Raw genomic sequence first — 13,654 nt, 5'->3', positions numbered from 1 at the left:
TGAAGTCACCTAACCCTACAGGAAGAATCATATGGCATGTTAGAGTGGGATCATGAGCTGAAGACAGGAGACAGCACGCATGAGCACATGTGTGCACATGCACATACCAAGAAGTATATCGCCCTCACTGGCAAAGCTCCACTGCTAAGAGCCTGGCTCAAACAGGCACTCAGTGAATGTTTACCCAGTGGACTTGTTGTCAGAGTCCTGCGTGGGAAAGGATAATCTCAGAGGTATCCCCAGGCCTGTAATTGCTTCCAATGGGGGAAGGTTTGCTAGCCACATTAGCTTCAAGCTCCTGTAATGGGAAAGGAAGATTTATCAGGCCCTGGGGACTTGTCTGTGTCCCTGCCCAATCCCCGTAAGCCTCATTTGTGGCTTGAAATAGGCCAAGAAAGGCTGACTTCAACCCCTCCCCCAAAAAAGGCTCCCAGAAGCCTATATGCTTTACATGCTTTTGGCATGTAAATTTTAGCAGAAGTTTTAGTAATCGATACTGCACTGTTTCCTCCCTCAAGACTGTTCAACATCACATGTGTGTAAAAGCGAGACCCACTGAGGCCACAACTGGAGCTAGATCTCTATCAAGCTGCAAAGGTCCCTGCCTCGTCTAAGTTGGCAGCCGCCAAGAAAAACAGTTCCATGTGCAGGCCATTCAGCCTCATAGGTGTTTGTTGCACCCACTTAGAGAAAATTCTTGCACTGGCAGAGTCTGGAAGGGAGCTGAGACGGCCTAATTTAAGTTCCATTAGCCCAGGATCTTGCTCCACTAATGCAGCAATTTCAGCCCGTGGCTCAGCCTTGAATAAATGAGACAATGCATTTGACTGGCAGGAAAGTGCTTTGGAAATGGAGACCCCATGTTGGGGGTGGTAGACATTACAGTGGTGCTTCTTATTATTATTGGTTTGGCCTTTTATAACAAAGGTGCTAGAAGAATCAATTGATTTTAATAAAGCCAATAAACCAGTGTTGGCTGACAGTATTTCACACTTATAAACCCTTCTCCTAAAGGTGGGATGGGGAGAACAACATAGGGTTATTTCCCAAGGCCTAGACAATGTCACCACCTCTCTAGCAATCAGGTGGACACAGAAACTCCAAGTCAGTATAAGAGAGGCTCAGACACAGGAGACATGTTATGTCTAAGATGTTCATATGAGGAGGGCATGGTGATATGTGCCTGCAGTCACAACACTTGGAAGACTGAGGCAGGGAGATTGCTGTGAGTTATAAGCCAGCCTGAGATACAAAATGAGACCCTGTATCCAAATATTAATAATAATAAAAAATAAAGTGTCTATGTGACAGGTACCATGCTAGACACAGGAAGACAGTGATGAGTGAGAAGCCTGTACTCTCAGACGACTGTAAAGAAAAGCCACAACACTTCAGTTGTGGACAAGATACTGCCAAAAACAACGTTCTGTGGAAAGGAAAACCAAATTTCTTAGCACAGTGACCACCGAGCTGGATGCAAAAGACGCCAGCTTCCAATGGTGAAAAAAGAGCACATCTCAGCTGAAGGAGCTAGGTTCTGATACAGGCAACCGGGAGAGAGCAGACAGTGCATAGAAAGACAGACAGCCTGCTGGTTATAGTGATAACCACTTGGAATGCCCACACTCAGGATGTGGAGGCAAGGGGAACATGATTTAGAGGCCTGTCTGGGCTATATAGCAAGTTGTTTATTATATAGTGAGACCTGTCTCAAAACAAGCAAAAAAAAAAAAATTATACTAGGGATCTGCTTTAATGAAATGTGTAAGCTGGATAATTCCACAGTGTTTCTGGGCTAACAGCTCTGGGGACAGAGCTATCTGCTAGCTGGTGTTTTATTTATTTTGCATGTGCATGAATGCACACATGGGCACACATGTGTGAATATACCATGGCATGTTTGAAAAAAAACTTGGCAGAATTCGCTTATGGTGGTGGTAGCACCACAGTGTGACCCCAACATGGGTGTGACCGGTCTGCACCTATGGATTCAGGCAGGGATAGCCAGGCCCGTGGAAGGCAGCTGAAAGTGGAGAGACGGAGGCAAACTGGACTACAAATGCACCATGTGCAAAGGAACACTTGTTGACACGTGAGGCAGGTACGGTAAGTTAGATGCATTCACAGTATTCAATCAGTCCTAAGCACTCATTTGCAAAGCTCTGTAATTTGGGGCAGAACTCACACATTGGAAGTCAAATGGCAAGGGACAGCCTTGCTTGAGCCATTCACAGAACTATCAGTGACTATCAAAACCCTGGACCCGCCAGATGTGGCAGTGCTCGCCTTTAATCCCAGCACTCAGGGAGGCAGAGGCAGGTGGATCACTATGAATGCAAGGCCAGCCTGGTCTACAAAGCAAGTTCAAGACAACCAAGGCTACACAGAGAAACCCTGTCTAAAAATAATAATAATAAAATAAATAAGCAAACAAAAACACCTGTACCCACCATGGCTTCCTCTTGAGTTTTGTCAACTTGTTATAAGGAACTTGTTGTCCAGAGCGGCCCTCTGGGACTTCAGGGGGTTTTATGTCAGGCTCTCTTGGGTGTCACGTGCACAGTTTGACTAGATAAGAAGTAGGCTGGCACCCCTTGGTTATCATCCTCAGGTACCACCTGTCCTGAGGAGCCAAGTTCAGGTTCTTTCATTCGGCTCTGTGCATAGATATGGAAACTATAGGGTTGTTTCAGGGTGTCATCAGGGAAGCCTGTCCAAATTTCTCCCATCAGGTAGAGTGATGTTCTAGAATGGTGTGGTAGCTTTCAAAGGAACTAGGAACCGCTGAGACTTTACTCACTGTCTTCTTCCTTCCAGCTAGTCATGCAGTATCTATACTATGGTGGTCCAGAGTCACTGCTCATTAAAAATAATGAGATCATGGAGGTAAGGAGACCATTGTGGTATTGGCTGCCCCAGCTTCCCCTCTCTCTGGCTTCAGGTTGGTAGCCCTCCCTGGCTCCATGATCCTCCCAAGCAAGGTGGCTTCTTTGGGAGGGCCTCCCCTTGGAGACTGGCTGCACCAGGAGTACTTGGTGGAAACCAGTCTTAACTGGTTTGTGAGGGGCAAGTTCACAGAGGGAGTTGGGGGAACCACCTGCACTGGCACACTAGAACCTCTCCATCACCATCAGGAAGTATCCTAGATGTCTTCCTTTCCCTTATGGTTGCTGAGAAAATTACAACCATGAGAAGCATGGCTCTCATCCCTATCTTACCACTGGGATCCAGAAGCTGAAAGCTGGGAGCCATACCTAACCAAACTTGGGGTTCTCCACCACCGCCGCCCTTTTCCATCCTGGGCTGCTACTCCCATTGTATCTGATTCCCCATTCTATCCCCCTATCCAAAGCCAGAACTGGGCATGGTGGCACACAGCCTGAATCCCAGTACTCAGAGCGCAAAGGCAGGTGGATCTCTCTGAGTTAAAGGTCACCCTGGTCTACATAGGGAGTTCCAGGATAGCCAGGGTACATAATGAGATCCTACTTTTAAAAATAATTAATTAGTTAAATTGAAAAAAAAAAAAGCCCTTCAGCCCAAACTCTGGGTCACATTAGGGCTCTGCCATGTTTGCTCTGTCTGGCCTTGGGCAATTTACCTGACCTCTCCTGGAAAATGGCCATTCTCTAGGTCTAAGAGAATTTTACAAACATCTGTTTTAGAAGATTCTTAGCCACCTTTGGCCATGGAGAATGCTGTAGAGCTCTGCAGTCACTAAGTATTCAGTTTGTCTTGTCTCCTTCCTCTAACCCCCAACACAAGAGAATCCTGTCTCTCTAGACCCCTCCTCCCATCCTGTATTCCACAACAGGACCAGGTGGCCTTTTGTAAATATTTTTAATTTTTCTTTCTGCACTTACTAGTTTGTTAAAGAGACCGTGATAAAGGGGCTGGATGAACAGGCGATGGAAGTCCACAGCAAGCTCTGGACTCCAAGCTCTGTGGAGTTGGGGTGTATGGCTTCCCAAGACAGAGACTTGTTCACCAGCCAGCATCCTGAGGAGCCGATTCAGGGAGAGGTTTTATGGCAGTGAATTATTCACTTTTAAGTCACAGCTGGCCATGATGGCTCATCCCTGTAATTCCAGAACCTAGGAAGGATCTGAGGCCTACCTGGAATTGCTAGGAAGCTCCAGGACAACCAGAGCTACATAGTGAGACAGGTGTCTCAAAAAAAAAAAAAAAAAAAAAAAAAAAAAAAAAAAAAAAAAAAAAAACACCAAAATCACAAGAAGGCTCATGATAAACCCTGCTTTCCTTCCTTCCCCCACTTGGGGACCTATATCTCCCTGTCTCCAGAGCCTTCATTTTCAGACATTTTTGAGAGCTTCCCATGGTCCAGAGCTGACCTCGGGCTGGGTGTGGCAATGATCTAATGGGATGAAGATGATGGCCTCCTGGAGGAAGTGGGTGTAAAATAGCATCTAGATAGGAAGTATTGTAAGGAAGAGTGGTAAAGGGGGGGTCCCTGGGGTGGGGTGGCAAAGAAAGCCCATCTGAGGAGTGACATTGGAGTGGAGACCCGGAGAACACAGGTGGGGTGGGAGGAGCCACAGTGATACCCACCTTGCCAATAGGTGCCCAATTCCCTCTTCCTTGCTAGATGTGATTTGGGTCTTTGGGGTTGACCTGCCATAACAGGTGTGTCCATGATTCACTTCACCACACACTCTGCCCCACAGTAAGCTTCCACAACTAGGGCCCGCCCCCCTGGTCTCACCCTATGCCTGCAGTATACTCCAGCATGTCCACTTCCTGATCCCTAGCCATGTACCCTGTGGGGTGTGGCTGTATTATTTCCTTTTCTATTGCTGTGACAAAAGACTATGACTAAAGCAACTTGAAGGCAAAATGGTTTATTTGGGCTTGCAGTTCCAGAGGATAAGAGTTCATGATGGTGAAGTGGATGGTAAAGTAGGCATGGTGGCTGGAACAGCAGCTGAGAGCTCTAATCCTGAACCCAAAAGCAAAAAGCAGAGAGAGACTACTGGGAATAGGGAAAGGCCTTCAGCTCTCATAGCCTGCCTCCTGTGACATGCATCTCTCAACACAGCTTCACCTCCTAATCTGTCCCCCAAACAGTGCCACCAACTGGGGAATGTCTGGGACTATAGGAGACATTTCTTACTCAAACTGTCACAGTGGCTCATTCCTATAGTCCTGCTGGACCTTCTTCTTCCCCTCTCTGTCCCTAACAGGCTCTTTTTATGGGTTCTAGCTTCTGTCTGCCGCTAAATTTTTTCAACTGGAGGCTCTGCAGCGGCATTGCGAGATTATCTGTGCAAAAAGCATCAATACTGACAACTGTGTGGATATCTACAGCCACGCCAAGGTAGGCCTCCCCTTGACACCAAAGCTGAGGTTTTGTTCCCAAGACTCTCCTGTGTTGTATTGCTTAGGATTAAACTCTGGACCTCAGCTCACTTCAGCCAGTTGTTTATGCCCCTGACCTGTGTTCTCAGCCTTCTTTAAACACTGGAAGGTAAGCCAGGCAACAGTGTTCTCCAAGATTTGTAGAGTTATTCACACTACTGTCAAAAGAATCATGTCACCAACTCCAGTTCCGTGGGCCTGGACTGGGCTCTCAATTCTGCTTCCCTAATCAGGTTCTAACTAATGTCTCTGCTATCAAATGATCTTGAATAGACGGTTTTAGAATGGTGGGTCTCAAAATGTGGGCTCCAATCCAGCAACAATAGCAAGGTGGTTAGGAAGTCATACCCCAGATCTATCAAACCCAAAACTTGGGGGGGGGGTGCTCCTGATTCCAGTGCAAGTTCAAGTGTGCGCTAATTATTTTTCTGTTGCTGTGATAAAATACCACAATCAAGGCAACTTATAGAAAGAAGGGCAAATTTGGAATTTCAGTTCTAACCTGATAAGAGTCTGTCATGGTGGGGAGACCTAACAGCAAGAGGCAGGCATGATGACAGGAGCAGAAAGCTGAAAGCTCACATCTTCAGATGGCAAGCATGAAGCAAAGAAAATTAATTTGAATTGGTATGAGGTTTTTATTCTCAAAGCCCACCCTTGTATCATACTTCTTTCAGCAAAGCTACACCATCTAAACCTGCCCAAACAGCGCCACCAACTGAAGTGCAAGTGTTTAAATGCCCAAACTATAGGGACACTTTTCATGCAAACTATCACTCTCCTTTCTGTCTCTGAGGGATACACACATGCTCACACAGTCACATTCACACACACACAGTCACACTTACTCACACATACTCACACACATTAGCGTAGATTACACCGAAATCTAGTTCCTAAGGATCTAAGCATTTTGTGTGTGTGTGTCTTTTTGAGAGAAAGTCACTATCTAGCTGGCTTTGAACTCTCCATTCTTCTTCTTTGACCCTGAAGGCTAAATTATTTTTTTCTTGTACCCCAGCTAAGCAGTATTTGTTTTTGCCTTAAATGCCTTGCATAATGGCACCATCCAGAAAGACCTTCTGTGCTCCGGAAGAGAGACAGTGTCTTTCACCTCTTCTCCCTTAATCATGGTCATTTGAGTTGCTCCAGAAACCTGACCTCCACAGGTAGATTTTCTGTGGCTTTTCACCTTGGCTGAGTCCTGTCCCAGTCTCCTAAGGCTCCTTAGCAGGTACTGTCAGCAGCACATGCCATGAGTTGGTAACGAAAAGTGATGCCATGTGAGTCCTGCAGAGAATACAGGCCAAGTAGTCCTGTGACAAGGGAGCAGCTGCTTCCACAATATACCCTAGTAGTGGCTAGGGACTCTGCTTTAACAGACATCAGCTTCCACCTCCAAGATCCCATCCTGGAGTGGTTCCAATATCCACATCTGCCATTTGTGATATTTGCATGAGGAGGAGGGCAGGGACAGCTGCCTCCTGCCCTGTGTGTGTACTACTTCCCTGAGCTATGGACAATACAGGCCTCAACAGATGATCTTCAGCCAATGGGATTCTTGTACTGATAGCTTGTGCTGCAGATTGCTCTAGTACAATAAGAAATGTAGAAGCAGAGATGCAGAGGTTGCTTAGAGCCATAGGGAATACAGACATTAGATGCTAACAGCCACACTCCAAATGATAGCAAGGGCCTCCCCAGCATCACGTATATACATCAGGAAAGCACTTGAGACATTTATGGGATTTAGACAGATGAGAAAGGCAGCCCATCCATGCATGGGTTTGCATTTCTTCTTCCTAGAAGCTGTCCCAGCTGCTCAGTCTTGAGCCTCTGATGATTCTTTCAGCTTGTCTCTGTATTTGAAAGAGGACAAGCTGGTTCATCAAATACAGTAAAGCCCAGTCCCCTACCAGTAGGGGATGGAGCAAACAAGGAGTCCTTCTCTGGTGTTTATTGAACCGCCTATCCATTACTAGGACCATACTCATCAGAATGTTCTAAAGAAATCTGCAAGACATTTTAGGCCTAGTGGCTCACATGTATAATTCCAACACGCTGAAGGCAGAGGAAGGAGGATCAGGAGTTCAAGACAATTTTTGGCTACATAGATAGTTTGAGTTCAGCCAAGTATATTAGACCCCCATCTTAGAAAAGAAAAGAACTTAGTAAGACATGATCTCTGCATTTGAAAAATACAAAAGAAGATAAGGATAAGCAAACGTGTTCTGTAAAGGGGCAAATAATTATTTTCAGCTTTACAGGCCAGGCTATTGCAATCTTCAGGGTAGGTTGGGGTTTTTTTAGTGTTTTATTTTCTATGTCCCTACTTGATTCTACCTCTATTGTAGAAGCAACCATACATAAGTAGAAAACAAATAGCACAGCTGTGTTCTAATAAAACTTCATTTATAAAACAAATTGTGGGCCAAATTTAGCCCAGGGGACTGTAGTCTAGATGAAAGATGAGAGCATCAGTCCCAATGGGTCTGTAATTGATTGCGTAGAGATGATAAGCATGTGCTAATATATAGTTATCATTCAGTTAATATTAGCAGATACAATAAATATAAGTATTACTTTCTACTTACACTAACTTGTGTACACTAACTCATCTACAAAGAAAGCTCCAAAGGCCACTCTGAGCCTTAGTTTCCCTACCTGTAGAATGAGGCCCCATACTCCGACACCCAAGAACAGAACTCACATTGAGGCCTAGCAGCTCCCAGCTGAAGAATTCTGTGCCTCTGTGTGAAAAATATGTGTGACTCTCTGACTGATGCTTCGACTGTTCAGACTCCGTGAAGACCTCAGAGTCCCCATTTACAGCCATGTCCTAAACAGTAGTCCTAGGCTACCTCACCCATTCTGAAGTTAGGACTAAACAGTAGTCCTAAGCTACCTCACCCATTCTGAAGTTAGGACTAAACAGTAGTCCTAGGCTACCTCACCCATTCTGAAGTTAGGAAATTGAAATTCAGAAAAGCTACTGGACTTGCACAAGGCAAGAGGCAGAAGAAGGAACTTCAGCCCTTTAGTGGGAGCCACAAAGCCACAGCCTATGGATAGGAAGAAGGGATTGATGAAGCATCAGGCTGAGGAAGCTGAGTGGGTGTTCACTATCATTATTGCAGTAATCATCTGCTTCCTTTCCCTTCCCCACAGTTCCTTGGGGTCACAGAGCTCTCAGCATACTGTGAAGGCTACTTTCTTAAAAATATGATGGTTCTCATCGAAAATGAAGCATTCAAGCAGCTCCTCTATGACAAAAATGGTGAAGGGACGGGTCAGGATGTTCTTCAGGACTTACAGAGGACGTTAGCCATTAGGATTCAATCTATCCACCTGTCATCCTCCAAGGGTTCTGTGGTATGAAATACCCATGCAGCAAATGCTTCCCAGGAGCAAGGTTTCTGGTTCCCTCCTGTGTTGGCTCTACAAAAACACACAAATTGTTCCTGGTGTCTGTTTCTGCTGGGCCAAGGAGCTCTCTCCACTGCCTCAGCCACTCTCCGGCTAGTGAACTTGGCCTCCGTGTGCTCCTGAGTGAAGAACCTTCCATGGGTCTACAGATTAGATTGTAGCAGGGTCCAGAACCTGCAGGCCAACTTATAGCAGCCAAGCCACCTCCAGTCAGAAGTGCCCAGGAGCCATGGACCCCTGCTGCCAAGGACCACAGTCTAACAGATGGACCAACACTTAAAGGTCCCTCTGCTTCCTGGTTGACCAATGAAAACCCAACAGTATGATCTTGAAAAGCATCACATCACACAGGAATGACTCTGGAGGTTGTGCTTGCTCCGGCTTCAGTCATGGTGGCTAGTTGTTGATGCTGTTGCTCAGCAGGAGGAAAATCACATGGCCAGTTTTTAGTGGTGGGAACTTTTTAAAAATGTTCATGTATAGTAAACACAGAGCACTCTCGTAGTTTCAAATATATTTCTAAAAGCTTAACAGTTCATTTTCAACTGAATTGTGTTTAGGGAATCTGTGTTTGGGGTTCTTTTCTTCTTTTTTAGACAGTAAGTTGCAGGTCCATCCTGTATAAACTTGCATCCAACAAATTCCTGCTGATACTATACAAGGTCACATATTCCTGCCTTAGTAATTCGATCATGGTTACACAAAAGAGGTGCACTGCCAAATATCTCTAATTATCTTGAATCCAATAGTTGACAATAACCTGCATGCTGATTGTGGTTTTGGGGTGAGACTAGGACGCCCCCACATAACAAAACATGCATTTGCACGGACCCAATTATACAACATCATGCTAGTGCTTTGTTTTCTTTTGCCAAAGTAAAACATGTTCCCTCGCTTCGTCCATGTGGAGAAACAAATATATCTGTTTCTTTTCCTGATTATGAATGTCTCTGGGAACACTTTTGCAGAAATATGTTCATTTCTGATACTGAGTGGGGTGGGGGAGCACGTCAGAGAATTATTATTAATCTCAGAGCTTTATCTGTATTCTCAGAAGATGTTCATAGTTTGTTACTAGCCAAGAATATGACTATGTTAGATTATTTTTAAAGATTAAAAGTGTATGATAGATAGGCTTGACACTTTCTGGATTCTGAGAATGTACAGTCTACAATTATCTATAATGAAAGTTTATATTGACAGGGTTATGTTTACTCTGACATATAATATATATATATATATACACATATGCGTATATATATATATATACACACACATATGTGTGTGTGTGTGTGTGTGTGTGTGTGTGTGCGCGCGCGCATGCGCGCGCACGCAAAGAGATTGGTAAAGTGCCACAATATTCCGAATAATTCTTGAGTTGAAGCCTTTTTTGTTTTCTCACTCTTTATTTTGAATCCTAGATGCATTATGGTAAAAGCTAGAAGAGTGGCCTTTATCTTTCAGGATGGCCAAATTTTGTTGATAAACCTGTTTCCTAGCATGCTTTTAGGAAGTTGCACCAAATTCTAGAGTCTAAAGGAACTTGTATCCTTCGTCTGTTGTCCTACTCAATGAACACCTGTCAAGGACCCATGTCAAGTCTTGTTTCATGGGTGTGCAAGGTACCCAGTTTGAGTTTGTCTGCAACATCAGCCCCTTTGTGAAGTAGGTCTCTGGAGACTCTCTTTCTGTCTGCGAGCCTACCCAGCCCTACCATCAAATGAGGAAGGGAACAACTGCTTGAGGTGACAACTAAGTCACAGACCAACAAGGGTGGCTGACACACTGTCACTTGTCTTCAGGGATGCTGCTCTTGGACACAGCTGGATTCTCTGTGAATGTCTAATGCTCTCTGGACCTCCAGATGTTGTTCTGTACATTGGTAACTACCCAGGCTTCTGTTGCAGTTTGATGTGCTTTCTCTGTTATTAAAATATATATATATATATATATATTTTCCATAGTTTGCATCCTCTGTGTGATATATAGGAGTGCTTCTTCCCTGGCTCAAGCCTGGGGTCTTCCATCAGTGAAGAGACTGAAATGTAGCTCTGCAGAAAATATAGAGGATAGGGATGGTACACAGAGAGGACAGGGGTGACAGGGTGCATGTTAATGGCAGCAGGAGAGGTGGAAGGGTCTGCACACACCTCTGAGTGATTCTCCAGGTTTTCCTTTTCATCAGGCAAGTTAGCCATAGGTATATCCACCTTAGCCACTACAGTGGTACCTCTTGTCTACTATGGAGACCTTATCTGTGGGACCCAAGTTCTGGCTGTTCTCAGTGTACTGTGATGACATTTTTGGGAAATGGGGATTAAAAAAAAAAACAAGTCTCAGTCTATCAGGACGGCTCAGTGGCTAGCCCAGGGTGGTGGTACATTCCTTTAATTTCCAGCACTTGGGAAACAGAGGGAGGTGGGTCTCTGTGAATTTGAGGCCAGCCTAGTCTACATAGTGAATTCTAGGACATCTGAAACTACATCATAGAGAGACCTATCTTTAAAAAAAAAAATGGCTCATAGTTGAATGTACTTACTGTGCAAGCCTAGAACCTAAGTTTGGTATCTGGAACTCGTGTAAAGGTAGGAGAGAACAGACTCCACAAAGTTGTTCTCTGCCCTCCACACAAGTTTGAGAACACTGCATTTCACACTGTATGCATGTACCACACACACACACACACACACACACACACACACACACGGAGAGAGAGAGAGAGAGAGAGAGAGAGAGAGAGAGAGAGAGAGAATTAAATTTAAAAAGAAAAAAGGCAAGTTTCTAAGTTTAGAGCCATAATCAAGGAGGCTGATAAAAATTCAAAGCCAGCCTGGTCTATGTAGTAAATTCTAGGATAGTCAGGGATACATAGTGAGGTGTTGTTAGGGTTACCATTGCTTTGATAAAACACCATGACCAAAGCAACTTATGGAGAAAATGGTTTATTCAACTTACTATTTAGTCACATCACTATTTTTCATTTAAGGAAGTCAGGACAGGAACCTAAAGGCAGGAGCTGATGCAGAGGCAATGGAAGGGTGCTACTGGCTTGCTCCCTATGGCTTGCTCAATCTGCTTTCTTATAAAACCCAGGACTGCCAGCCCAGGGATGGCACTATCTACATGGGCTGACCTGCTCATCAGTCACTAACTAAGAAAATGACCTACAGGCTTGCCTACAGCCTGATCTTAGAGGCATTTTCTTTTCTTTTTTCTGTTTTTTTTTAAGGTCTGTATGTACACCTGTATGCCAGAAGAGGGTATCAGATCCCAGTATAGATGGTTGTGAGCCACCATGTGATTGCTGGGAATTGAACTCAGGACCTCCCGAAGAGCAGACAATGCTCTTAACCACTGAGCCATCTTTCGAGCCCTAGAAGCATTTTCTTAATTGAGGTTACCTCCTTTCAGATAGCTCTAGTTTGTGTCAAGTTGACATAAAACTAGCCAGGACAGATGCTATCTTGAAAAAGGGGAGAAGCAAGAGGAAACAGGTTCAGACCAGCATGGATTGATGATATTTGATAGCCAGTGGGGAGCTAGAGGACAAAAAATTTTCTTCTTGGGTGCCATCATCCGTGAAGTCAAACCAAGTCCCCAGTTAGTGGGTTTTCCTGCTCAGCCTGGCCCAACCCAGGCCCTCATGGATCTGGTGTTCCTTGGTAATCCACAGAGCTATACTATATATAGTCTTTTCTTGTTGCTGTGACAAATCATCTGACAAGAAGAACTTTAATGGAGGAAAGGTTTATCCTGGCTCAGAGTTTGAAGGGATCATTCCATCATGGAGGGGAAGTTGTGGCAACAGGAGGCCAGTTGGTCACATTATATCTACAATCTAGAAGCAGATAGCCAGTGGAAGATGAGAACAAGCTATAAAACCTCAAGACCCACCCCAAGTCACCCTCTTCACCTGCTGTGGCTCTACATTGTATAGGGTCAACCTTCCCAAAAAATACAACCATGAGCATATTGAGGACATTTCACATTAAAACCACAACATCCTCCATAGCAGGAAGAGGCCAGCCTGCTGTGGAAGGTCCTTTGAAGCAGTCTGGGAAAGAACTGGCCTCATCTCCCATGACAGCCTCATCTCTCACTCTGCTCCGTAGATAGGGGAGAGCAAATACAATCAAATGGGTCAGGTCATATCAGAGGGTCCAACATTTCTGAAACGCTCTCCCTTTGCAATGCCTCAAGTGAATGTACACTTCAAGTTGTTCCTTTTCGCAAAATGAAGTGAGTTTTGTAGCAATCACCTTTTCTTTGTGATTAGTCAAAGCCTGTAACAGGGGCCCCCAGCATCTGAGGGAGAGGATCGGCAGCCCCTCCAACCTTCTTTCTGCAAAATCAAAACAAAAGCCCCAAGTTTGGCTTCTGGGCACACTCCCAAGGTAATTAGTCTTAGACATGTTATCCCTGAATACCATTCATCCTCCTCCTTGAAGAAGCCTTCCCCCATGGAAACCAGGTGTGGGCACCCACTATCGGCTAAAATGGGAAACTCACAAAGGCAGAATTGGATGAGAGTCCCTGGGACTCCATGATGCAGTTCACTCTTCGTTCTGCATCTTTGTGGGTTGCACATCAATTTTTCATGTAAAGCCCTGGGTAAACAATGTCACTTCCAGCTAGAGTGGAGAGTCCCATGAAGGAAGACCTTTTATTGCATACAGGACCTATTCTGGGATGTGTGGACAAAGGAGTCTAAGGAAAATATTGCTAAAAGCCTAGGGTCTGCCTTCAGAATCCAGGACTCACTCCTCTCTGCCCACCTCAGTCACAGGTAAATGTTGGAGGAATGTTGCCTCCTGCCATTTCTAATGCCCTTTCTGACCAGTACCCCATCCAC

The 13,654-nt window shown here is 44.9% G+C and overlaps 1 protein-coding gene across 3 annotated transcripts in view; it reads left to right on the top strand.

Annotated features, from left to right (window-relative positions):
* Abtb3 (ankyrin repeat and BTB domain containing 3) overlaps positions 1-10,063 on the top strand; it is a 270,263-nt gene extending 260,200 nt beyond the window's left edge. For 2 of the 3 annotated variants that reach the window (XM_055627845.1, XM_055627844.1), the window contains 3 exons: positions 2,818-2,886; positions 5,222-5,335; positions 8,545-10,063. In XM_055627845.1, coding sequence (XP_055483820.1) covers positions 2,818-2,886; positions 5,222-5,335; positions 8,545-8,754 — 393 coding nt within the window. In that variant the 3' untranslated portion in view covers positions 8,755-10,063. The remainder of the gene's footprint in view (positions 1-2,817; positions 2,887-5,221; positions 5,336-8,544) is intronic. The other variant, XM_055627846.1, reaches the window with a different exon arrangement.
* Positions 10,064-13,654: the final 3,591 nt, after the last annotated feature.

This window comes from Psammomys obesus, unplaced genomic scaffold, assembly GCF_907164565.1.
Source record: "Psammomys obesus unplaced genomic scaffold, mPsaObe1.curated_primary_1811, whole genome shotgun sequence".
Taxonomy (NCBI): domain Eukaryota; kingdom Metazoa; phylum Chordata; class Mammalia; order Rodentia; family Muridae; genus Psammomys; species Psammomys obesus.
Note: the sequence above shows the minus strand (reverse complement) of the source record. Positions and strands in the feature narration are given on the sequence as shown.